This window comes from Neofelis nebulosa, chromosome 8 (genome assembly GCF_028018385.1).
Source record: "Neofelis nebulosa isolate mNeoNeb1 chromosome 8, mNeoNeb1.pri, whole genome shotgun sequence".
Lineage (NCBI taxonomy): Eukaryota > Metazoa > Chordata > Mammalia > Carnivora > Felidae > Neofelis > Neofelis nebulosa.
In genome coordinates, this window is record NC_080789.1 from 92,395,671 (window position 1) to 92,423,445 (window position 27,775).

The 27,775-nt window shown below is 37.6% G+C and overlaps 1 protein-coding gene across 7 annotated transcripts in view; it reads left to right on the top strand.

The window, feature by feature from the left end:
* The window catches only part of LMO3 (LIM domain only 3), a 58,209-nt gene that overhangs the window by 1,178 nt on the left and 29,256 nt on the right, over nucleotides 1-27,775 (top strand). For 2 of the 7 annotated variants that reach the window (XM_058743549.1, XM_058743556.1), the window contains exons 1-2: nucleotides 1,933-2,085; nucleotides 6,134-6,347. In XM_058743549.1, coding sequence (XP_058599532.1) covers nucleotides 2,061-2,085; nucleotides 6,134-6,347 — 239 coding nt within the window. In that variant the 5' untranslated portion in view covers nucleotides 1,933-2,060. Of the gene's footprint in view, nucleotides 115-230; nucleotides 871-1,932; nucleotides 2,086-6,133; nucleotides 6,348-27,775 lie in introns of those variants that run through there. The other 5 variants (XM_058743551.1, XM_058743553.1, XM_058743555.1 and 2 more) reach the window with 5 other exon arrangements.

Genomic DNA, 27,775 nt, shown 5'->3' on the forward strand with positions numbered 1-27,775 from the left:
AGACAGTTTGCTTTAAATGTGGGCACCTATTCCAAAATGCCCTCGTTGTTTTAGGAATCCGATCCTTCTCCTCCAGGGCTCTTTCGCAGGACTTCTTTTGGACGGGTCCAGAAGGTAGGGTCTTCCCCAGCCGACTCCTGCAGAGGTCACTTTTTGTGCGCGGGTCGTCCCCAGCGTTTGTGAGTAGCATATGCATGTGGCTGTGCTGACTGCACTCGCAGGCTTGTAAATTTTCACCCTGGGAAATTAGCAACAAAGCCCGATCTGTCTCGTGGCTGCTTTGCACTTTCCGAGGGCGGCTGTACTTGACTGAGCTGCAGAACAGGCACACGAGAGCGAGAGCGAGAGCGAGCGAGCGAGCGAGGGAGGGAGAGAAGGAAAGGAGAGAAGAGGGGAGGGGTGGGGGCGAGAGGTAAATAGTCTTAAATCGGAAGGGAGCTGCTTCTCTGTGGTCTTGACAAGCGCTGCCTGGGCTCCGCCGGCTCAGTAATAACTGAGTGACCTTTTCTTCGGCTGTATTATGTCTGGCTGGGAAGGGATTGCATTTTGCAGCTGAGAGCCGGGGCTTCCTCCAGCTCGGCTCCTCGCGTGCTGCTGGGGTAAGTTGTCTTGAGCCAGGACGGAGAGAGACAGCCTTGGACTGCAGTTGCCTAAAAGGAGGACACCTGTGGCTCACATGCGGTCAACACCATTACTTGGCGGATCCTTGAGGACCTCATTATTTTAAACTTAAAAAATAGAGACTCCCTCCCCCCTCCTTTTTTTTTTTTTTCAAACAATGCTTCTTTTTGACCTTTCCCAAGGAGAAGCACTACAAAGCAGCCACTGTGCTTTCTGAACGGCCTCCCCCTGTATCGCTTAATTGAGAAGGTAAGTGCAGCAACTGTGTATACACGCGTCGGCTTATTTGTGGTGTGTGTGTCTGCGGGTGCGCGCGTGCGTGTGCGGATGTGGGTTTTTTTTTTTTTTTTTTTTTTCTTCCCCAGCCTCTTCTAATGAGGCATAAACTGGGGCTGCAGCCCAGCTCCGCACTGCAACTTTCGCTCGGGCTGCAGCTCTGCTGAGACGGTTTTGTTTAAATCATGTGAGGCTTCATTATTTTTATGATGAGACATGAAATAGATGCAGGCGGAAGATGTGGAGGGAAGGAGGGGAGAGCGGCTGCGGCGCGGAATGTCTCAAGTACGACTCGAGTGGATAATAGTCAAAGTTCAGGATGAGCCGCAGCATTCCCACACCCCTTACTCCCGGGAAGAGGGGCAGGGAGAGTTTGGAATCTGGAGAGGTTCGCTCCGGCCTGGCCCTGGGGAAGAGAATTCCGTCCTAGGTGGGCTCCAGACCCCCTGCTGCGTACTTGCTGGGATTCACAGCCCCCTCCCCCTCCGAGAGTTGAAATCACAGTCTTGCGGTTCTTGGGGACACTTCTGCCTCTCCCCACTTTTCCGTAATAAGAAAAGGTGGTTCCGGCAAGATGGAAAAGTGACTGTTTGCAGGGGGGCTGGGGGTGGGGGGCGCGGTGGGGAGAAGTGGCCACGAGAGACAGGGTCCCTGGAACGAGGTGCCCATGTCCTAACAGGAGGAGATTCAAACTGATGCAGCACATTTTTACGGGGGCTACCCAGATTGCTGTTATGAAATACAAGTCAGATTTATGATCTTTTTCATATTGAACATGATATGCTATGCTAACGCTGCATGTGACAGTTTAATCAAATCCATTTGTTACCACGAAGCTAAAAGGGGCCGCTGGGATTTTAGGATTACGGGCAGAGTTAGGGAAGCATGTGGCTTTGTCATTCGCCATCATTTTGCACACCGCCACACTGCGAGGGGCTCTGTGTGTGCGCTCTGTCTCGTCTGGCCGCCCTCATCCCTTCCCCCACCCCCTGCCGCCACTCCGACCCGCTCCCAAAGTGGCTTCACAATAGTCGGTCCTCGGCGGTGTAGGCTGCGCACCAGGTCCACACTTGAGCTAAATCCAGGAGACCCCCTTCCACTTCTACCTTGGGCTCTGTGCTCAATGCGAAGCTGCTGCAACTCAGGCACGCCTAAGTCAACTCATGCAGAAAAAGGAGAAAAGTTTTGGTAAGGTTACAATCTATCATAGATGCACTTTGCCGGCGCTCGGCACTCTTGACTGCTCTAAAGCTTTCCTGCTCTTCCGCTGCTTTTGTGTCTTTTTTTTTTTTTTAAAGATCCGAAATATTATTGTTGTAACTGCTTTGGAAGACTGCTGCTTAAACCAATTAATCTTGCTAGGTGCAACAAATACTGCTACATTCTTTGCAAATCATCCCTGTGTGGCTGCGAAGACACAACCACAAAAGGCTAGAGCATAAACTCCATAAGGGATTCTTTGTTAGAGTGCATGTATGTTTCTTATTTTTTTATTATTATTTTATTATTATTATTATTTTTTTTTTTTGCATGTGAGCTGCATCAAAATTGAACTCAGTCTTGCAAATCTCTTGTTGGCCTTTGCCAAGCACCAGCACTTTGCTGCCATGGTAACTGTAATTAAACTGATAAGAGTGGAAAAATGTCAGTATCTCTGAGCCTTGCAGCTGCATTGGAGAAAAAGGGAATCAAATTGGTTCCCAGCTCCATTGCTCCAAAAGGGGAGGGGGTGGTGAAAGGATGGGGAGGGGGTTGGGAGTTGAAGGGGCAGAACAGAGTTAAGCAGCTCCAGCGCCTGAGATCTGGGGACATCTATTTGCATTGTTGTCCCTTAGGGGGCTGCAGCCTGTAGGGATGCTCTGGGCCAGTGAACAGAGAGAAACAAGCTTTTAGGCCCAATCCAGTTCTCCAATCGGGCCTGGGGGCTGGGGAGAGGATGAAGATGGGCAGGAGGAGAGAAAATCTTTTGTTTGGTACCTCTTGGCAATCGAATGGCCATGTTGGCCAAATTCTTTTAATCTGTGTCACTGCTCCCAGCTGCGGAACCTGCATTCCCATTTTAGCATCTTCCTGAGGCACCTCATCTCTGCCAACCCCCTTTATGTATTCCCCCTTCCTGTTCCTTCTCCCAAATTGTTCTCTGTGAATCTTCCGACAGGGACAAAATGTTTTCCGTTCACTATGTGTAGTTAGTCCAAAAATATAAAAGACTGTGTCTAAGTGCTGCACATCTTTGATTATGATGATTTTTTTTAAGCCCCTGTGTGTTGTGGAGTTGTGGTTACTTTGTTGTGTTAACTACTGAAGCTGAGACCGCGCGGATGAATGGCACAGAACAAGGGAACATAATGGAGGCAATCAACCGTTAGGCCGCCTCACAATGCAATCCAGGCAATTAAAAGCTCACCAGAGTTTAAATGAAATGGTTCTACTTATTTCTGCACACCACACTGCACAGGCTATTATTTATGTCTTTTTTTAATTATGATTTCCCTTAAACTGTCAAATAACTCAGAATGGCAGGGTCTCAGAGGCAATAAGAATTTCCCTCAGAACAATTTACATGCCAATCTAAAACTAGTTATGAGTCCTGATGTGCTATGAGCAACTTGTGAAATGTTTCTCCGCTTCCGAACGCATAACTCTACCCAGTCGTGTTCTTCTGGATGGTGAGGGGCACGGTGGGGAAGGGAGCTGCTGATGCTTTGTGCCTTTTAGGTACATGGCAACGTGGTGACTACTAAATAGTTCTTTTTCTACAACTGTTAACTTGAAGAGTATTGAAAAGATTTCCTTTTCAAGAGAAAGGTGATGATGTTCTCTAAAAGAAGGTACCAGGATGGAGGGTAAAATATCAAACTCCTTCAAGCCCAAGGCCAAACAGAATGTAAGAGTTTCAAATATTAATTGGCCTCTGAGTGCTAAATTAAAATGTCAACACAACAAAAACATTTTGTGAAGACAAGCAGGGTAGTGTTACTTGTGCCAAATGTTGGTATTCCCTGTCCTGGTTACAAAGCATTTTGAATAAAGATAGCCGTCCTTCTCCACTTGATGGTAGGAACTCAACTGAGGGAAATATAGCTTAGCTACAACTAAAAGGGATTTAAATTTTTTTTCTAGCTTTGTGACGTAAAATAATAATAATAATAATAATAATAATAATAGCCTTATAAGTTGGTGAATTCGAATAGCCAGCCATCTCTCGATGTTTTCAGTAATGAAATACAGAATGTCATTTAGTAAATCCAAATTTCCCCCCTCCCCCCAGGTATATGGTTAAGAGGCACTTGGATATGTTCTGTACCATAATTAATGGGATTTATTCCTTGTGGAACCTTGCTAGAAGACGGTAACTAGTTCTGATCAAAGAAACTTCATTTGTTAGAAGTTCTAGAGAGTGAGATTTAGCAGAGCTATCAAGGGTTATGATTAATCTACACTAGACCCTTAGCTCCTTCAAAGAAAGGGAATAGAAAGCAGGCTATAGGAATACCACCTGCTCTTCTGTACAAATCCAGCTGCTAGTCTGCAGCTTTGACCACCACACTGTGCAGATCATGCAGCAAGAACATCCACCCTTTCTTCCCTGCCAGACCCTAGTCCATCACTCTACCAGAGAACTTATTTGGTAATGGAAGTTCAACATCAAAACAATATTATGTGCAATCCATGCATTATTTGTACCTAGAAAAGTTATTCAGCTCTGAGGGTACAGTGTCTTGATGTCTCTTATCAATGTGATTAAAAGTGAAAAAAGAGTGTGAAGGTAATGGAGGTGAAGCCTTCATAAGGAGGCTTCAGAGGAAACTGAAGAAGGTTTAGCTACTTTGGAGTAGGGAAATACTCCAAGATTATGGCTTGGCATTTCTTTTCTTGGAATTGTTTCAAGTGCATCTACATTTGGTGTTTTGTAGAGTTTGAAACTTTATGTACAGGAGAGGAAGCATGCTATAGTAGTATGGTAGGGATCTCTGGACTGTTAGAAGACCACCAAGTCTTGTGCTTACCTGTCATTCAGCATCGAGCGAGTCCTTAAACTCTCTTAGGCCTCCGTATCACAATTTGTAAAACGAGGGAGTTAGGAATCGATGATGTCTCGAGTATTTGGTAGTACTTAGAATGAGTTATTGGGTAAATATGAAGCTCTGAATAGTTGGTCCAGCTTTTTTTTTTTTTTAAACTGGGTATTTGACACTTAGGAAAGAAGAAACTCAAAGGGGAATAGCCTTTCACTGAAAACATTTCAGTCAAGTTATAAAAACCACAGAACCCAGCTGGACTCCTTATTGATGATGGAGATGTATCTCTAAAGTATATAAATTTTATATATATGTCTGGTGCCCTATCTATAACATAATATATTTATGTATATATGTTTATGTAATTTATATGTATTTAGATTTTTCCTTCTGTTGTTTTTTCTTTCCCCTATGAAATTAATAAGTGTGTGTTTATGGTAATAAACCAATCCTGTACTTTCATTTTATATGAAAGCATACAGTATGCAGTCAGGTAATCTGCCATTTATAGAGGCACTGACTCATGTTTGTGAGTATAGATTCATTTGTAAAATTGTAACATAAGGAACAATTTCAAACAGCAAGAACACAGAAGGAAGTATTTGGATGCAAACACACAGTGTAGAATTGGGGAGCTTTCTGGGTGACTGTACTCTATGTTTAACTATAAACAGCCCCACTGCTAAGTCAGGTTAGTGTCTTCCCATTAGGGTACACTCTCCTTCCACCATCAAGCACAAATCAAGTGAATTTCTAACCAATAAAGAAAAACTCATTTTTGACTCTTATAGGCGGTGCATGGACTACTTTGTTAAATAGCTTCCTTTGAGATTATTACTCACGTTTTCTTCCCAAAGGAACTGCACTATGCAGAGAATGGGGACACTCTAAAATTATTTAATGTTACTTAACTTTGTGTATATGATGTCAACATCATGTCAATGTCAATGTATACTATGTACAACACGAATGCATTATCCCACCCCCACCCCCACTGTCCAGGTGCAACTTGATAAATGATTTAATAAGGACTTTATAATGTTTGAGGCTTTTGTTTCCAAATTTTAGTTTGATTTCAGGATAGCCCCAAAAGGGAAAGTCTAACGCTCCTTGAGAAAAGCAATATTAAATATTAAACTTGTTGGAGGTCTTTTGACATCTTTTGATTCTTTCCTGCAGTCCCAGCGCTCTTTTTTGTTTTTGTCTTCCTTTAGGTATACAAATGCTCTCAGTCCAGCCAGACACCAAGCCGAAAGGTTGTGCTGGCTGCAACCGAAAGATCAAGGACCGGTATCTTCTAAAGGCACTGGACAAATACTGGCATGAAGATTGCCTGAAGTGTGCCTGCTGTGACTGTCGTTTGGGAGAGGTGGGCTCCACCCTGTACACTAAAGCTAATCTTATCCTTTGTCGCAGAGACTATCTGAGGTAGGAATTACCCTTGCACACCAGTGATGACTGGATTCCTTTTAAAATACTTTTGTAAGTGTATTTTTTGGTTTCATTTCCTTACTACCAGCTTCTATTCCTGAAAGACATTGACCTGTCAGCCTTCAAAATGTTGCCAGGTGCCTATTATGCAAATTCTTACTCGAGTAATGGCCAGTAAAATATGATATCGAAAGTGATTCCATTTGGCCTGCCTGGATGCTCATAGTTAGAGATTGGTTATTCCACCGCCCGTATTAAAAGCACCAGTTCATGGCAAGGATGTGGTTGGTAGAAATCAGCATATAAGTGTTTCATTAAACCATACCGACAAGATAGGCTGAGCTTGACACAGAATTGTTCAGCAATCTTCCTGTGTCTCGTTTGTCAGAGAAAGTTCAGTTTGAAATTATTAACTGGTATTTATTAGCATATTTGTTATACAGTTTTGACAACTTTCCCCAAGTGTGAATCTGTGTCCCCACCCTCAGTGGCATTCCAAGTGGTCATCACAAAGACATCACTGAGCATTAGCAGCTTCAGACTTGCCAGTAGCATTATGGAAACTAACACAGTAAAGATCTCCATCATTATGGGGAAATGAAAGCCACTCTAAACATCTGGTCAGTTTGAGGACAATGCATATATTCTTGCTTAAAAAACCATGAAGCCCACTATACTTGTTTCCCAGCATTTAGCACTCAATGCGTGAACTTGTATTTAAGAAAAATTATTTTGCTTTACAGGGAACTTTGTGACTTGATTCAGCTGCAAATTACATATATTAATAAAGTAGGAGCTATCAAATTAGAGAAATGATATATGGCATCATTCGGGTTTTCATATTTGATACGATTAATCATTTTTCTAGTCTGACATTAAGCGATTTATTTTGAATTTTCTCCCTTTATGACACAAAATTTATCAATCAGCCGTAACTCCTTAACCATCTTGGTCATTTTTGGGAAGTGTTTTCTAGGGAATTTGGTGCTTCTCAGTATATAATTCAGTTATTTTATATTTTCAGTTAATCTTTGTATATAAAAATAGATCATTTGATTAGTGATCGTTTAAAAGGGTGAATCCAACACTATTTATCAGATTCTACCCCCCACCCCCCAACCTTAGGATTGCCTCAGCTGACAGCCTCCTGGCTAATTATGACCACTTGTTACTATCCCTCTGTGTTCCAAGCGCATAAAATACGTGCAAGGTGCCAACAATGAGAAGTGACTCCATAGCCAGGATTTCCCTTATTGTGGTGGCACAACTAATCAGAATTAACTTATTCCATGAATTCTCTTAGAACTTCAGTCTTTGAACTTCTTCTTTGAAATAATTTTTTTTTCCTCTGCTCATTGTGAATTAGAGCCTCATTTCCACATAAAGCATTCGCATTTTACTTTCAGTGATTTAACAATGCTTCCTAGTTTTGCTTTATCTTTACTAACCAATGGTCATGGCTTTTTGACTCTTTTTTTTTACTTTTACATTTGTTTGCAACTGCAGTGTCTCAAATGGATTTATGTAACAACAGTTCCAAAACAAGGAGCTTATATAAGTCTGCGCAAAGTTAAGGTGTTCTAGTAAGCAATAAAGATAAAAATTAAGTAAGATTTACAGAAAGTATGTTGAAATAGCTGGATTTTAAAAACTTAAAAATTTGCCAATGTAATACCTGTATCCTGAGTTAAACTGTTTTACAGTTGTTGATATAATAGCAAGCAGAGAAGGAAACTTAGATTGTGTTATTCTTATGCTAATAAAAATACAATGTTTAACTGCCGTTTGATAGTCTCAAGTAAGTGTTTTGTTTAAAGGGATTTATCAAAATAGTTTTCATATCAAAAGTGCTTACCCTCCTCTAAGATAGATAGATGTTGCTGTTTGTGACATTACTTAGTTGATTTCTGGTAGACTCATACTTTTCATGTTTGGTAACTTGTTAAAAAAATCATACTCTTTCTAATAAAAACCTTGGTCCTGGTTGCCAATATATTCATTTCTCAGAGTATAATGTCCTCTTAAGTTGGTCATTACCACATTAATAGCCAGTTGTTATGTTAACAGCCTAAGGATTGTTAACATTTCAAACTAAGTTGTTAACTGCAAGCTTATTCCTTATTTAAACTGAAGGTTTGTTGTATATAATGTGACTTCTTGGGCAAGACTTCATCAATACTTAAAACTTGCAGAAGCGAAATGGGGAGTTGGTGTGTGTGTAAAACTGTGTTATGTGTTATAGATTATGCCACAGATGTGGTATATAGTTTTATGTAAGAAGTATGTATCTCCATGACATCGTGTCCATGTTCAGCAGCATATGTCTCTTACTAGAAATTTAAAATAGTCTAATTCTATCTGTCACATAGACAAACAAATACAATTAGGCAAACTTTATTTACAAATTAATTTCTTTGAATGGTATAGTCATTCAAAAATGTTTATTGGATGCCTGCTGTGTGAGAGGCATAATTCTAGGTAATAGATGAAATTAACTAAGAAAAAATAAAGGTGTACCTAAAATTGTTACTATCTGTTTATTAATTACACAAAACCTGTTAAATGATCAGGGAGCAAGTAGTATTCTGTGGCTGTTTTCTCGAGTTTTGAAAACAATTTTTCTCATTTCCCTTAGTTCACATTTACTTTTGTATTTTGCACAAAGCTTAACCATTTAAATCCTATTCAAAAGTGGTTAGGTTCGGTTTTTTGTTTTTGTTTTTGTTTTGTTTTGTTTTTGGTGTTTGGATATTATATGATTTCTTTGAGGCACCAAACAAGCCATAAATAACTTACAGGTTTGTATTTCTCTCTCTAAATCAGTAGGTATCTAAGTAAGAATATGGAAAATGATAAAGAAGAAAATAATTTTGTCTGTACTGGTAAATTATTGATTGTAGGTATTATCTTGAGTCAGATAACTTTTTCATTTCTAGAGAACAGTGAAATATTTTTTCCAATTGTATTTAACTTCCTAATTAACTTCTTCCAAAAAAGAAAACAAACAAAAAAATCAAACACTTGTCATGCTTAACAATGAATCTTGAAGTTACAACATTTTATTTGCATTACTTTGTTTTTTTTAAGTTCTTTGAATAATAAATACAAGAATTTAAATCATAAGATACTTTCTTAGAGTTATAGAAACTATTATTGTGGTAAATACGATTTCTCTCAGATTTTTCTCTCCTTTGTGGCACAATTAGCTTTAAGAAAAAGAAATATGATCTCACCATTTATATACTGAGTTTCAGAACTCCACAATTCATTTTCCATAACGGGGCTGGTATAATGTCTTTTATTTCTCTGTAGAATATACAGTGTACATATCTGATGAGAGAGAATTTGCCAGTTTGTAGGATTGTTCTCTGCCTTTGGAAACTCATTAGATAAAGGAACAGAAGGATTGACTTTTTAAAACTTCCTCTATTAACATGAGTTCTGACTTAAACTATGAAGTCAATCTGCCCATCAATATTTATACGCCAAGACCTAGAAATCTAGATGTTAAAAAATGTATCCGACACATTCATAACTTTTTCATTTTTAAAATTAAATGTATGACAGATTAGATGGAGGAGCATCTTTATACCTTGAACTAGATAGAGCTCATAACCAACAGAATACCCAAAGTAGATTAATAAGTCTTGTATAAAAACAGAAACGTTTTAGTAATGATGTTTATGGGACTCTTGTCACTGCTAAGCTGTCCATCACCCTTGTCTCATTTTGGAAAATATGAAAAAAAGTAGTGAGCGTGTAATCAGAGTTTTAGAATTAAAATCTTGTGGCAAGTGTTACAAAGTCAGAACAAGGAGAAATAACAAACTACTTTACTTTTCAATTTGGAGGAAGTAAAGAATATCAGAATTTGCCTCTCAAGACTTTGGGAAATTTTTGCTTGGTTTTTTTTTGTTGTTGTTGTTAAGCCTAAAACTTCTTACTTGTATATTTTAAGCATCAAGTCCCTGTAGGCTGCATCTTGTATGTCTGAATGGTGTCTTACCAGAGAATGTATTCAAAGCTGTTTGCTGTGATGTTATGCCATGGAAGCTGCTTATAGCTCTTCCTATATGAGAAGCTGAAAATGCCTTCTGTAAAATTTAATGTAATTTGCTATTTTTATATCTGGGAATAATGTGTTTAAAATGAAACTGCTGGGAGAGAATGATGCTTCATGTCCCACTATAGCTGCCAATTAACAAAAAGCATTTGAAGGTGTTATGCTGACTATAATTTTACATCCTTTAATAGAATAATAGAACGACTTGCAAATAGAAATTTAAACTTAAATGCCAAATGCCACATAGAGTATTAATCTGGCTATAACTTTATTTCAGACTAATCAAATCCTGTGCCCTAAATTTTTATATAAAGTTTAATTTATATTAGTGCGTACATAATTACAACCTTAAAAGTAAACACGAACGTGTTAATATGATTTTATCTGACAGTTCATTGCATAGATTTTTTTTAATGTTGAATAAGGTGTTTATTCTTTTTTTTTTTCCCCCTTCATTTTCCTCTTTTTAATATTAGGCAGTTGAAAATATCTTCCCCAGAAATCAGTGCATTATTATTATTTGAAAAATCACTTTTTATTGTTTTAAATTCTGAAAATTTAAGCTTTTATAAGGAATGAAACTCCTCCCAAATGAACTTTTTTCCTACAAGCTTCGTTTCGGTTTTTTAACACTTCATTATTATCGTAATTTTTATGATATTTAAATGTCTCACATAATCTTAGTATGATGAAATATTGTAGTATGTGAGTCTATTAGACCCCATGCCCTGTTAAAAAATATTGTTTTATTTCTTGTAAATGATCTTACCTTATTTACAAGTTTATAAGAAGTTGTAATTTATAAGAAGTGGTATTATTGAATTTTATTTTATTTCAAACATTTTACACTCTATACCATTCAAGGACCAGTACAAATCAGGAGTGATCATTTTATTTGCTACAATATTTTGAGAGAGTGCCCCTCATTTTTGGAAAAATTGGTGGATTTTCTGAGCAACAACTCTGTAGCAATCTGTGTTAAAAATATTTCACATATATATAGAATTTGTCATTTGTAAATTTATCTACGACATCTTTCTGTCCTTGCCCTGTAATGCATCCATTTTCTGTGGGGTATTTAACATAATGAATTATTTTAGTGTTGTGGCTTTTGTTTTGTCTTGTTTTATAGACGACATATTTTCACTGAAAATACCTCCCTCAAGATACCTCCCTCAAGAATATTGAAAATTTGAAAATACTTCACACTGTTTTTATATTTTTATTGTTTTTTTAAAATCTTTTTATAAAGCATGGAATACTTCAGTCAGGATAGTTCTTACCCATAAGATGGATAAGTTAGACATACCTGACTTAGCAGAAAAATATTCTGTTTCTACAAGTATGTTTAGGATTAAATGCATCTGGAAGAACTACATTTGAGAATTGCTAAAATTGCTTATTTTGCACTTTATAAATACACAGAACTCTGGGAAAGAACCTCTATTTTGGGTTGCTCTTAGTGTATATCAAAGTAAGCCAGCATTTCATTTATAAACTCACCATTAACTTCCATTAAGTGACTAATAATAAATGTTAATGTTGTGTTTTGACTGTATACACATAATTTATTAAGGAATCTCATTTGAAAAATATGCTGAAAGTAGTAATTTGGTAAATGGTTTTGACGCCTATATGCACTGCAGAAATGTATTATGTAGTTCAGTTTTTTGCCTCACAGAAAAATTATATAACCTAAAAGAATTGCACGAACCTCAAGCAGCCATTATACTTTCCTTCATTACACTGTGAAGCATTGAAATCTTACTTTTGCATATGGTTTGGAAACATTTTCTGGTTCTGGTTCTTAGGAGAATTTCTTCTATTATTCAAAAGTTTTATGCGGGCACCTCATCCTGTCTTCAAAAAAAAATTAGCCAACGTTTCTCACCTTAATCCGTATAATAATCGTTAAGGTAGGACGAGATCTTGAAAACACGGAAAGTAAAAATAAAAACAGCTGTATTCTTTCTGTTCAGTTGGCCAGCTATTTTTTAAACGACATTTGCATTAACTGTGTTTCTTCAAAAAGGCATTTTTCTTTCGTTTTAATTTTTTATTGGCTTATATAAGCGATTACTCCTACTGATACATGGAATTACCCCTTGCGAAGCGTTAAAGGGGTGTGAGTATGTATACGCATCCCACGCATGCACACGGTAGAATCTATATGGCCTTAGAACGAGCACTGGCCTTAGAACGAGCATTGGCCTTAGAACGAGCACTGGCCTTAGAACGAGCATTGGCCTTAGAAGGAGCACTGGCCTTAGAACGAGCATTGGCCTTAGAACGAGCATTGGCCTTAGAATGAGCACTGGCCTTAGAACGAGCATTAACTTTTCATAATCAACTTTCACCAGATCACCATAGCTTGACAGGCATTAAAATTTGTAAAATTAGATACTCGATGCCAGCTAATTTCTTAGTATTTGTAACTATAACACTGACTTATTCTTACAGGGTGTTCACCATTCTAAAAAGAAAGACAAGTTTTATGATACTATAGAATGCCTAAGTATATTCCCTTGTGATTTTTGTCACCTAATTCTGTTTTTCTCAGTGCCGATGGAGTTTGACACTGTCTGTTCTGTGTCTGTTTCCACCATCATACCATATTTTTTTAATGATTAACTATATATTTCCCTTCTCAAGGCATTTATAAGAAATGTATTTTGTTTTTTTTTTTTTTTAAATTTTTTTTTTCAACGTTTTTAATTTATTTTTGGGACAGAGAGAGACAGAGCATGAACGGGGGAGGGGCAGAGAGAGAGGGAGACACAGAATCGGAAACAGGCTCCAGGCTCCGAGCCATCAGCCCAGAGCCTGACGCGGGGCTCGAACTCACGGACCGCGAGATCGTGACCTGGCTGAAGTCGGACGCTCAACCGACTGCGCCACCCAGGCGCCCCAAGAAATGTATTTTGAAGCAGAAGCTTACGTTGTCAAGCAAAAAGTGTGGCATTTAGATTTTTATTGTTGACTTTAAAGCAATTTCTTTTGCCTATTAAGACTTTTTGCCCCTTATTATTGATATTAATGGATAACTTTCCTCTAAAGGATTTAGGACGTAAGCTTACCCTTTTATTATATTCATCAAGCATATTTACTGTATTCACAACCTGCCCACATCAGTCATTTGTGCATCACCTCTTCCTTTTTGCTTTCTCCCTATATTACTGAAACATCTTGATAGATCTTTTTCTTCTCAATAAGATTTTTGTAGTTATGTAAAGATTCCAAGTCTTTTGCTGAATTTTGTTTTCTTTCATAGTGCTAGATTTTGTGATGCAAAAATCTCTAGCTGTGGACTTTACTAGTTTAAAACAAAATCACACTTGAGATAAATAATCAGCTTGGAATAGTCAGATCCCTGATTTGAAGTTGGAAAATTAACATTAAGCTGCGTGTATTAAGTTAGACTCTAACCAGCATGTGTTGTTATGATTCAATTTAATATTAAGAACTCTCCAACTGGGCTACAGGGAAAATAAAAGACTCAGGAATTCAAAGATTATTTGCAGAGGAGCACAACAAAGCCATATTTAAGTAAAATTGTTATTACTAATGCAGTAAAGCATCATCTACATTAAATCCATCCTACTAATAAAAACAGAAAATCAGTTTTAATAAACATAAATATCAAATATGACAAAGACTAGTAAAGGGGAAAGGAACTTCATAAAATGTGCTAACATTGTATAGTAATCTAAATACCACTGAGAAAAAATAAACTCCCAACTCATTTATGATGTGGGATCCCAACAGCCAACTTCATGAGGAAAAAGAAAATTTTAGACTTGCTAGTTTATTCTCATTTCCTAAAACTTTTAGAACAATGCCATGTTTTTATTATAACAGTTCTAACAGATGTGCATACTGGTTTTGAAATTATTTTGTTCTCTTGTTGTTACAACATTTCAAAATATCTTAAGTAATATCCCTTGATAGATGGCTCACATTTTCCCCAAATAAGCAGGCTCAGGGCTGTTACACTTTCAACTACCTATGGCATTAAGCATGATGCTTCTTTTGTACTGATGAACTACTCAATGAAAACGTATTCTGATGAATAGCTTTATATTAGACTGGGTGAGATCAGTGATTAGTTGCCTGTTTGTTTGGATAAATGGGGGAGGGATCAGAGACATGGAAAAAGCAGTCTTAACTTTTAACAAAAAATATGAGTATCAGTTTTAGTGGGCAGGTTTATTTGTATTTTACAGGTAAGAAGTCCAGCTATACTGTGAACATAGTTTTAAAGCCTGTAAGTATGGCATGTGAATATCCACGGAGAGATCATTTGTGCTTTGGGAGATACAAAGAAATCAGAAGTTATTCAATTGTGTTAAAACTTATAAACTAGTATTATTTTCTGGGGCTATTTATTAGAAAAAATTTTTGTAAAGTTTCTGAGCTATAAGAATCCTTCTTTCTACAGCACATCCTTGCTGAGTGGGTAGTTAATAGAGGTTATATTTATTATTACATGCTTTGCTATCTCTCTAACAGTTAAAAAATGAAACCATTTAGTTACTTAACAAATATTTGAGTGCTAATGCTTCATTCCTATAAATAATGAATGTGGAATATTGTATTTCTAATTGATATTATGTAATATATAAACAAAGTTATTAATATTTTACTATGTAAATAAAAAGGAATCAGAAATTAGGGAAGAACTTAAGGGCAAATTATTTTTCAAAATTTCTACAACTGGTATAATCACTATTTGTTGTTAAATAACTAAGTAAAACATATAGAGTTTTAGCCTGCCTGTTATTTCTTAAGGAGGCAATACAGAGAATGAGAAGAGGTATACTCAGAAGAGAATAGAAACACTTTTGAGAAAGAGAGGTTATAAATAATATGTAAAAAGTGGACTCTGCAAAAATCCTTTTGATAGCCAATGGTCCTATAACAGAAGCTGAGCTTTGACCTTTGAAGTTATATTTTGGATGCAGAGTAAGATAGAGTTAACTTTGTAACTTCCATGCAAGTTGCAATGTTTTCATCTCTTATCACAGATATCGGTACAGTTATCAGAGCTGCAGCTGACACTCCTTGTAAAATGCTTAGCATCATTGGTCCCCATTTTCTCATTCAACATTGTTCTCTATTATACTTTAGGTACTGAACAGAGCTGTAGAATACTGCACTGCATAAAACAGAACTACCGCCCCTCGTAGAGTTTATATTCTAGTTAGGGGAAGCAGATAATTGACAGAATAAACATCGAGTACTTTCGGAGATGATGAACACTACAGAAAAATGGAGCAGTATAAGAAGTTTGCAGAATTTGTATTGTGTGTGTTTGAGTATGAGAGAGAGAGGGAGAAGGAGAGGAGGAGGAAGAGGGAGGCAAGGAGGGAGGAAGGAGGAAAGGATTTGAAAAATTAAATAGGCTAGACAGGGACAGCCTTGTTGAGATGGTGGCTTGAGCAAAGACCTAAAAAGGTGAAGGTGAAGGTGAAGGAGCTTGCCTTGGGATTGGAGAGGACGGACATTCCAAGCATAGGGATCAGCCCATACAGTGTCCTTGCAATGGAAGCTTTTTTGATGTGTTTGAGGAACATCAAGGATGTTAGTGTAGTTGGAATGAATAAAAGCAGAAGAGACAAGGATTAGAAGCAACCATTATGTTGCCCCATGGTATTCCCTGTTGCTCTTACAACCAAGAATGCCCCTTTACTTTTCTAAATGTTCCTTAAGGAAGTGATATTACTCTTGTGTGAGAACTGCTAGGAAGCTTATTCAGATAGGCTGTTACAGGCTGAGTTCCATTTGGGATTACAGAACCCATCGAGACAACTTCTACATTGTAGTATTTCAAGGTGAAATACAAAGGGATGCCCATATTGATGAGCTAGGGCTGCTGACTCTGCATGTGTGACTATAGCACCGTGGCCCAAGATGTTGTTAAGCTCTGTCCTAATCACAGCATAATTGATATTTTTTGAATCCTGGGGTAATAAAAATTTCAAAGATGGGGAGTTTTCAACAGCTCTCCAAAGGGTGATTTTTTTTCTTTTTTTTTTTTTTTTTTAATTTTTTTTTTCAACGTTTTTTTAATTTATTTTTGGGACAGAGAGAGACAGAGCATGAACGGGGGAGGGGCAGAGAGAGAGGGAGACACAGAATCGGAAACAGGCTCCAGGCTCCGAGCCATCAGCTCAGAGCCCGACGCGGGGCTCGAACTCACAGACCGCGAGATCGTGACCTGGCTGAAGTCGGACGCTTAACCGACTGCGCCACCCAGGCGCCCCACATTATTTTTAAAGTCAAGCCAAGTCTTATTAAATTTTTTCTAGTATAAAATATTTAAAATAACATATTTACTGTAATTATCATAAATGTTTCCAAATTCAGCATTGAAAGAAAATGCATCAAAACCATATTGTTATTTAAAACAACTTATTTGGGGCTCCCTGGTGGCTCAGTCAGTTAAGCATGTGACTCTTGATTTTGGCTCAGGTCATGATCTCACAGTACATGGGATCCAGCCCTGTGTTGGGCTCTGTGCTGACAGTGTGGAGCTTGCTTGGGATTCTCTCTCTCCCTCTCTCTCTCTGCCCCTCCCCTGCTCTCACACGCATGTGCTCTCTCCCTCTGTCTCTCTCTCTCTCTCTCTCTCTCTCTCTCAAAATAAATAAATAAAAACTTTAAAAAAATAAAATAACTTACTTAATTTAATTCTTGATGAGATGGGGCAAATGTTACCTAACCGCTCTGTTTATACTCCTGTTTCACATTTGTAAACTAACCCCAGTTCACTAATTGTAGTTTCACATCAAGAAGAGCTAAGGATTAATCTTCAAAACTAAAAGATTAATATGCATTTCTATTTGTGAGAGTGGGATTTGTATGTACAAACCGGCTTTGCTTTTAAAAATGAAAAAAATAGCTTTAAACTTTAAATACAAATCGAAGTACTTCAGCCTGTATTTACATTTACAAAATGGGCTGGGATGCAGCCTGGGTATTGGCCTAGAAGCTGTGCTAATGTGCCTTGAATCTTACTTACAAAGAGGTACAGCATGAATGGGTGAGCTTTCAAAACAGTGGCCAAGCCATCTATGCTTCCTCACAAAATCTAAAATGTACTTTTCAGAAAGCGAGAGAAGGTGGTGGCCAAGTGGCTTTACAAGTCTTTTTTTAATTTTCTTTTTTCTTTTTTTGGTTTTAAACTTTGACATTTTTTTTTAATATTTAGATTTAGATTTTTTTACATTTAGATTCAAGTTAGTTAACATACAGTATCATGATAGTTTCAGGAGAATTTAGTGATTCATCACGTACCTACAACACCCAGTGCTCATCCCAGCAAGCACCCTCCTTAATGCCCATCAGACACATTTAGCCCATCCCCCCCCACCTCCCCTCCACCAACCCTCAGTTCTCTATATTTAAGTCTCTTATGGTTTGTCTCCATGTCTGTTTGTATCTTATTTTTCCTTCCCTTCCCCGATGTACATCTGTTTTGTTTCTTAAATTTCACATATGAGTGAAAGCATATATTTGTCTTTCCTCTGATTGACTTATTTTGCTTTGCATAGTATGCTCTAGTCCCATCTGGCTTTACAGGTCTTAAGTCCTACCATCACCTTATACATCCTTAGTGCTACTTTTTGTTACAATTTCTAGCAGCCCTCCTTTTTCTTGGGGGGGGGGGGCAGATGGGGCATCTGTAGTAACTGCCATCTTGTCCTGGTTGAGTTAAAGACCTGTTTTCCTAATCATTTTGTGATTCTCACCTACCAAAGTGCATCAATTTGAGCTTGATTTTAAGAAAAGTTGCTTGATCTTGACCTCACAGTTTGCTTGGTATTTAAATAATGCTGTTAATAGTAGTTATTAAACTAACAATCCTTTGCAATAGAGATCACTTGCTCATTTGGCTAAAGTTGTTAAATGACTTGTGTTCTTGATTAATGATCGGTTTCTACACTGACTTGAGAAAAAGTTATAGATTTTAAGTTGAAAAAAATATTTTGTTTATTTTCCTTGGAGGATTTATCCACTGGAGGATAAACAGAGACTTTCATTTCAACACAACTCAGTTTTTTACAGTGATTCTAGTCACAAGCTTATCCTACATTCATTTTAACACAGACAGTGTATTTGAAATCATTTTACTGTGTATTTCTTATTTCTTATTGTTCTACCACATTGGGTATTGCCCCTTCCTCACCAACTATCACTAATAGCAAATCAGTGATATATTCCTATTAGGATGCATTCATCTGCTGGTTTTTACCTTCTGTATCGCTTTATAAAAATATAAAAGCCACACTAGTTCTTGTTAATTCCCTAAGCATCTCCCAAGCTAAGTGAGGCCAGATCTAATCCTTAGAGTTTTAGAGGCATGTCAAGTAGTATAATGGTGATGAGTCCAGATTTGAAATCCACCCTGTTCCTGCTACATCCCAGCTGTATATTCCTAGGCAAGTTACTCAGCCTCTCCAAGCCTCAGTTTATTCAGTTGTAACTAGGAGTAAGAGACCCATTCATAGAATTGTCAGGGACAATTGTCCCTGACATAGAATTGTCAGGTGTCAATGAAATACCATAGGGAAAGATTTGAACACACTGATGGATCCTCCAGTGTGAGTTTCTGTTGTTATAAAGAAAAAAAGAATGGCACTGAGTTATGAAGATAAGATAGTTGGAAAATTAAACATAAGGAGAAGGTTAAAGGAATAGATTGAGATATGTTGTTTAAGAATGATTAATAATCAAGAATATGAAAAGTGACTACTATTATAAGATCTTTTACCAAGTTTTCATTTACAAAGGAGATAGTTGAAGAAATACCTAAATCCCATATGCACCTGAAAGCCATATAGGAAAAAATATTCCATGGTGGACATTATTAGAATTTGTTAAATTAAGATTAACAAAGCCTTCTGAAATATCTTCTATGCCCACACTCCACATTTTAGCCTGTGAAAATTCTGTGGCCCTTGTAAAGCATTTTATTTAATATCTCATAGGGAAGAATTATATATAAAATTTCAGCTTGCTTTAAGTTTCCTTTGTAGTCTTTAAAAAAATTTTTTTTAATGTGTATTTATTTTTAGGAGGGGGGAGGGGCAGAGAGAGAAGGAGACAGAGGCTCTGAAGTGGGCTCATGCTGACAGCAGAGAGTCTGATGCAGGGCTCAAACTCACAAACCAGGAGATCATGACCTGAGCTGAAGTCCGATGCTTAACCAACTGAGCCACCCAGGTTTCCTTCATAGTCTTGATTTTTGCATCTTTTTCCTCAGGTGGCAAGGACAATTGAATGCCAGTATCTTCTTTCTGATGTTCTTTTTCACAGTGTTCCCTAAACATTTTGATTATGTCCCTTTATTCCTAAAGAAGTTTAAGTATAAGCCTTTAATTTAAATATATATTTATAAATCTTAAATACTCCATTGCACATTTTTTAAAGTAGAAAAACTATTTTAAAGGGTAAGATATACATACAATAAATAGAAACCGAAATGCTGATCATTGTTTAAGCATCCCTGGGCTTTCTGCACCCCCATTTTGGAGAGCACTGTTATTTCTTAAAAGCTTTTTAAGCTCCTTTGAAAGTTGTTTGGTAGTGATACTTCTGACTAAGTGGGGGGGAGTCTGGATACGTGGGGAAAGAGTTGTAAAAGAAAGATGTAATAGTTGTTTGAAAGAGGAGGACTCTGTAAGCATGAGTTAATATGCCTTGCTTTGTTCTTTTAATATGAAATCAAGGTTTTCTTTCATGAGAAATGTGGCAAGGCAGTGGGCTCGTTCTAATGCTGTACTGTAGCCACCGGCAATATTAATATGAGGCTGGGTTCATCCCCTCTCCCCCCGCACTCCCCTATTCAGCACACAGTGAGATTTTAGACAGATAAATGCTAAGAGAACCCTGTGTACCAAAAGCAGTGTTTACTGCATGTAATACATATCATTGTTTGTCTCCTGTAGTGAAAAATACTTGTGTCGTGCTGTTAAAATGCACTCTTGACAGACCAGTGCTTGCTATTATAGGGTCCATTGCTTAAAAAAATGATACACTGACAGAAATACAATTTAAGAAAATTTAACACCAAGGGTAGTCAACCATGTAGGCTACTATTAAGGGGCCAAAACTCAAGGCCAGGGGTTTATTTAAAAAAGAGGCACAGTTTATTTGCTGGTAGTAGGCAAAGTTAAAAGAAAAAAAAATCGAACTTGAATTCCTTGCTCTCTAGTCTGTAGAAAATTAATGAAAGCAACAGTTCAATAAGATTTTATTGCAGAAATGTTTAAGTGAAACATTTTAAGAATGCTTTGGAATTTTTAAACAGTTACTTACCACTTAGAAAGCTGTAACACTATGATGCGTAACAAATTGTTAGCATTGGATGCTAGGCACACCCAGTGATTTTCTTAAAATGTATAGTCAGAGCTGGTTAATCTGAATACACTGTGTTCATTTCATTTTTGTGTGTGCAGCTTATAAATATATTTGAGATTGACAGGTCAGCAGCACCCACAATTACAACTTAAAATGTATGCTCTTGTCTAGGTACTGTTATGGGCAGAGTTTGGTGGTTAAATGCATTGGATTTGTAACAAGGCCTTTTGAGAAGGAAAATAAACAAATAGGAGATGTGATGAAATACGTTGAATTTCAGAAGAATGCAAAATGTTCTAGTGAATAAACTACTACTGAGTGATGATAAAGCATGTGTTTTTTAAGCTATCACATGGCTCTATTATTAGGGGAGAAAATTCCATGAATTTAGATGAGATGTATTATCTAATTTTACCATTTTAAAAAGAAATCTGCCATCCAGTAATATTTGATGCCAACTGTGTACAGATTACATGTTCCTTGGGGAGGAAGGTTACAAAAGTAATGCAATAAATAATCTGAGCTTCAAGGAGCTTAACTTGGGTATCAGAGAAATAGAAAAGCATTTTCCACTGCTATGGAGAATCAAAGATGTGTATCTTGCATTCTGTACCTTGATGGTATAGTCTTCGGGCCTTGCCTAGGATTGGGCCTTGGGAGGCACTTGGGCTTTCCAAGAAAGGATGTCCAAAGATGAAATACAGTGTCTTTGCAGATCTCCTCCAGAATTCAGTTGGCCTGAATCTGAAATATTATACAACAGATTTTTTTTTTCTGTGAACACGGAGGGTAACGACTGTTGTGAAATTTGTCCAAACACATTGTGCAGGGCCTCTGTGACTCAGCTGTTGGAGAAAACCCAGACATGCTTGCTGAGGAAGACTGGGATCCTCGGCTCTCTTTGCCACAGTCATGCAATGACTCTCTGTGCATGTGCTTTAGTTACGTTTCTTAAATTCCATAGGTGGACTTTCTTATATCATGCTACCTCCACACCCTGTGTTCTTACTAGAGGTTACAACTTGAAATGCTTCTTTAAAATTCTCATTTCTTAAATTATCTGAAGAAAATAGTATTTATGTTAGATTACCCGAAAAACTGGATGGTAAGCTCTTCCTTCCGATAGTTTTAAATATATCCTTTGGGTTATTCCAGAGAGCTATGCACTTGACCTTGACACCTCAAAATTTTTCACAGGATTGTACATCAGGATTTTGCCATTATCCTGTGTTGAAGAGTATTTTATTTTATTTTATTTTATTTTATTTTATTTTTTTAAATTTTTTTTTTTCAACATTTTTTATTTATTTTTGGGACAGAGAGAGACAGAGCATGAACGGGGGAGGGGCAGAGAGAGAGGGAGACACAGAATCGGAAACAGGCTCCAGGCTCCGAGCCATCAGCCCAGAGCCTGACGCGGGGCTCGAACTCACGGACCGCGAGATCGTGACCTGGCTGAAGTCGGACGCTTAACCGACTGCGCCACCCAGGCGCCCCGAAGAGTATTTTAATAAACAGCCGCAAAATTTTCAGTGTCTTAGGGACACTCTGGTGGGTTTTGTTTACTGTATCACAATGTCCTGCAGACTCACTGTTGAAATTTCTCACCATCTTAGAGTAAGAAAAGTTCCTGGGACTCTAACTGATTCCATGGTGTTTTTCTTGGGCCTTGTGAATGTTTACATTTTCCCTCTTTCCTTTGTCTTCTAGGAAGCTCAAATCCAAACTTACTTTCTAACAACCGTCCACAACTGCATGATATGTTAATATATTCTCCAGACTTTTGTATCCTCTCACCATATTTTTTTTATGATATCTGGAGCTATTTATTTCATGGGAGGATGCTTTTTGGCATCGCTTAAATGAAATAGTTTCAGTAACTGGAAGGGGGGAAACTACCGTGGAGAAATCACTGGTCTGTGAGGTGGGAGGCAGCCTCTCCTGAGAAAAGAGCTCTTTTGCCTCTTCTCGAACCTCATGGCCATTATAATTTCCGTGAGATTGAACAAGATATTTTCTGGAACCCTCACTGTGCCAGAGTTAAGATATTGGAGGCCATCTACTTCTAAACAGGCCCTGAAATTCAACCCTATAGTTATTCATCACCAAGTGCAAGGTAGATCCATTACCACTACCCTGTCAGCCGCCAATGTTAATTCTAACCCTCTGATTTCTGTTCTGTTCCTCATTCGCTGGATATATCTGCCATTACCTTGATTCAACATTTTTCTGCTGAGTCCTCTGGAAACTTCATGTCACCATCAATAATCTTTGCTATGTCCACAATCTTTAGCAAGATGCTCTTTTCCATCAAAGCATTGTCTTAACTGGATTCATCCATTGCTTTAACTGAAACCTGCCTCTCCTTTAGGGGAGGAGTTTTCCTTTTCGCTGTCAGTAGGGCACAGTACTACTTACTCTTTGAAATCTCATACTTCAGGAAGCCGAGAGGGAAAAACTGGCATTATCTTGGATACACACGACCATCTCCACTCATTAGTAAAAATGCATCCTCCTATAAAATTCATACAGTCTGGTTACACTACCTGCTGCCCTTTCTTTTCTCACTCCTGTAATTTCTCTCTTGCCATAATTTGGGGAGGTTGTAATCTCGCCATCTGAAACCTAGCCGCCCTAACTTGTTGAACCTCCTTAACCCTACTGCTGAACATCATCCCTCCATTCCCAGGATCACAGCTTCTTGTCCTTAAAAATATTCCATCTCGGGAATCCTAAATGCTGGAATTTTGTCTTATCTCACTTGCAGTAAAACTGCTTTTTAATTTCAGACATTCAGATCTTCCAGTATGTCTCTTTTCTCCTGATTTAGTCAAATCTATCAGATTTTCTGACCCTTCCCTGCCCAGCATTGAACCCCATTGTCAATCATTTGAACCTCCTTTCCATCCTCTTCTACCTTGCCTAGCTCTCGTCTAGCAGCTTGGCATTGGTATAGCACTTTTGTTTTCCATTCCTATAGCGTGGCTGAGCATTGCTGGAAACAAATAGAATACAGATTGATGCTCCCACGAATAATTCTAACCAGGCCTCTAGTGATGAGTCATTTATTTGTCCTTGGCTACCACCCTTGCCCATGACCTTCTAAAGCCCTGCTGAACATTCACAGCTCCCCTTAAGGCCCTTTCTCTGGACAAGGGTCCTGTCTCCTTGTTCTCAGCAGATGCCATTGTCTCCTTCAAAATTGAAACTATAAGACTTGAAATGAATCAGTTTTTTGCCACTATTTACATTTCGTCTACTTTTCCACTTATTTTTAAATTATTTTATCTCGTCTTTGTGGATGAGGTGTCCTTGTTTCTTTTAAGGCCAACCCAATGGCTTTGGGCTCCATTCCCTTCAATATCCTGTGGGTCTTCTTTTTACGAAGTATCTCCTTTTTCTTAGGTATCTTTAGTATCTTCTAGAAAATCTTAACACTTGATATGTAAATATACTGTAGATTTTCCCAGTCTGAAAAAAAAAAAATCTTTCTCCCAAATATATGTTGGTATTGTCCAATTCATTTGTTGTCCATAATTGTTAAAAGTATAATCGACCCTCATCATCTAAACTTCCTCAACCTCAATTGTGTGTCATCCACTTGTGATCTGGCTTCTACCTTTACTGAAATTTCTCTCCCTGATATCTAATTGCTAAAACCAATGGATATTATCTCAAGGATCATTGTATATTTTCTTTCCTCTTAATAGTGTCGATCACTCATTTTTAAAAGCTTTCTACTATCTGGCATGCCATGAGCCTACACAGTTCAGATTTTTTCTGGGTGTCTCATCCCCATCGGACGCTTAAAAGAGTGAAGGAAGACTGATCTTATTGAGGTATAACTTCTCTTTTCCAGGAGATATCTGTCTGCTTGGTTTTAATTCCTGCTCATAATGTGCTGGTTGTTAAATCTCTACCTACATTCCGTTACACCCCACCAAGCCTCAGCCTTGTATATCTAGCAACTTGGCCTCTGCAGTTGAATGTTCCATAGGAAAATCAAGCTCAGAATATCTAAAACCAACTTACACAAAATTAAAATAATGCTAATATAGTGCCTTAACCTGATTAAGAGAATATTAAAATATATAGCAAGTAACTTTACCTATGATTACAGATTTGAAAACTTGGAAGGTATTAGCAACTAGTCTGTCAATGTGTAACATTAATAATACACTAGGAATAGGTAAGATTATTTCTAGAATGCAAGGAATGAACACAAGGACATGCTTCAACCCAATTCATTACAAACTAAAACCTGCTTCATTACAAACCAATAAATCCAATTCATATTATCAAACTAAAAGGCAAACAGCAAGGCTGTAACAACATGTGACAAAAAGGCAATGGACAAAATGCAGCACCATTCTAACTTCCAGCCAAAGAGAAATAGGAGGAAACCAGTTAAATAAATTCAGAATATTTGCTGAAACCTACTAGCAAGCACAAAACAGTTAAATACTGAAGTCATTTCCCTTAAAATCAGGAAAAAGCCAGGGATGTCCACTCTTGTCACTTTTATTCAATGTTGTGTTAAAGGCTCTAGCTAATGTAGCAAGATAGAAAATGAAGTAATCGGTATAAATACTAAAAAGTGAACTATTGCCCTTGCAGAAAATTGGGAAAACTCAAGAATCAATAAGAAAATTTGGCAGAGTAGCCGGATAAAACACAAGGTAAATAGAATTTGTACTTTTACTCTATGCCAAAAGTGACTCATTAAAAATGGAGAAAAGAAAAAATTCACTGAAAGGTTAAAAAAAAAAAAAACTTAAAAAATACATAGATTTTAGATTCCAGCATTCATATGAGAAATGCTTTTAAAGAAAACTGCTAAAAAAATTGTCCTACATTTTTCTGTTTATACAAACTGGGTAAGTACAGAAAAAAATTCAGCTGGACCAAGAGCTTCTATAATAGCAATGGAATTAGGAGGATTTGTTTTAACGTTGTGAAATTAAGTCCACAAAAGTGAGACTCAGATGATAGAAAATATTTTTTAGGATCTACTGTATTTCAGATACAGTTCCAAGGACTGGGACCATGGCAGTGAGAAGAACAAACAAAAATCTTTGCCCTTGTGTATCCTATATTTTAGTATGATATTTGAGGTATTTTTTATGAGCTAGGAACTGTGCAGTGTTTTACAGACATAATCTCTTTTAGTCTTTGGAGACTACTATTATACTTGTCCTAAAGACACTGAGGCACAGGATGTTTAAGTTATTTAGCCACACTTCCCAAGGTGCAGGTGATTGAGCTAGGATTCAAATCCAGACAATGTGCTGCCAGAACACGTTCTCACTGGCTGTGCTTTAACTGTGCGGGGATCATAGGTCATGATGTTCCATAATGTTGCCCGTATGAACTGAGGGAACTACTCCCTTACACATCTGTGTTATCTTTTTAAGCTACTGGTATACCATTGCTAAATTGTCAGTCAATTAAACATACACCTGGGAGGGAAGAAGTACCTACCAGGACACTTGTTTCTTATCAGTAGCATCGGACACACTCAATTTTAATTCTGTTCTGAGGCTCATGAAACAATTCCCTGTGAAGCATACCCCTTGTTTTTCTGGTAACCATTTTGTGAACAAAAAGAGAAATTTAGGCAATTCTTTGTTCTTTGGTTTCTTAAGCCTGTTGGAAAACAGCCAAGCCATTTCATAATGGTTCCCCTAAATATATTAATAATGTGTATGTAAGGGAAAAATATATATATATAATTTAATGCTAGAAAATACATTTTTGTTCTCTTTAAAAAAAATCCCTATGGAAGTTTATGACCTTTGTAATCAATGCCTTTTTTAAAAACTGGGCTCTAGAGAGTGTTTGGGTTGGAAAAGGTCACCCATTTGCAATGATATATTCTGTCAAGAGTGTGTATAAGTGTAATATACTAGACCTTAACAATGCAATATATTTCATTGGAATAAAGGACATTTTTTTTGCTTTTTATTTCAAATGAGACTTTATTAAATATAGAGCTATGAATTATTTCTTCTTGAATACATTCTTTTCATGAAGTAATGTAGTTACCGTAGTGCTGTGAAATTTTTAGGGTCAGAATTGAGCCTGGGCCAGGGTGAGATAGGTCTGTACCTAAGAGAGCACTGCCTCTTCTCCTCCCCCTCTATCTCCCTTTCTACCCAACTCTTCCCCTCTTCCCCTAATCCATTTAACATTGAAGAGGTGGGAAGTTGTTTTGAATCTATATTGTTCGAGTGAACTAAGTAAAATGGTATTTTTCAAACTTCAGTAGTTTATATGACTTTTAGAAGAAAAAGAAGTTCTCCTAGAATCCCCTCAATGGCCAATGTCAAAGAATTTGAGAAATTTGCAGTACTGTCACTTTAGGTAGTTACTTAATATTTTCTGTAAGTTTAATTAACTATAAGAGTTCAAAGAATACCACAGTGTCTGTTGCCTGGGAGGACTTCTGGAAGGACGTGGGATTGGCATGAGAGATGGGGAGAAAAGGCATTTCACATACAAGTAGCCGCCTACCTGAGCATTGGAAACCATTGGAAACTTAGTGAGGCAAATAGGCTGGTGCAATTGAGTGTAGAGTTGCTATACAAAGTACAGGATCCCCAGTTGAAATGAAATTTCAGGTAAGCAATGGGTTATTTATTTTTTTTATACAAGTATGCCCCATGCAATATTTGGGAATCCTAAATCTGGCAACTCTAATTCGGTGGTTCATTTGGACGAAAGAGAGAGCTGTGGTCCTAAAAAAATTGGTCTAGAGAGGCATACTGGGCACAATGAATGTAATGTGCATAATCAGGAGTCATTATAAGTCACTGAACAGTTAAAAAGAAGAAATTCGTGCTTTAAGGAAATCCTCTTCCAGATGTGGGCAGACTGGTTTGTTATGAGAAGAGAATCTACTTTGTTGTTGTTGTACCTATTTTTCTCTCCAGCACTAGACTGTAAACCTTCTGAGGGCAAGGCAGTGTCATACTTGCTTTATTGTATCCAGCATCTAGTA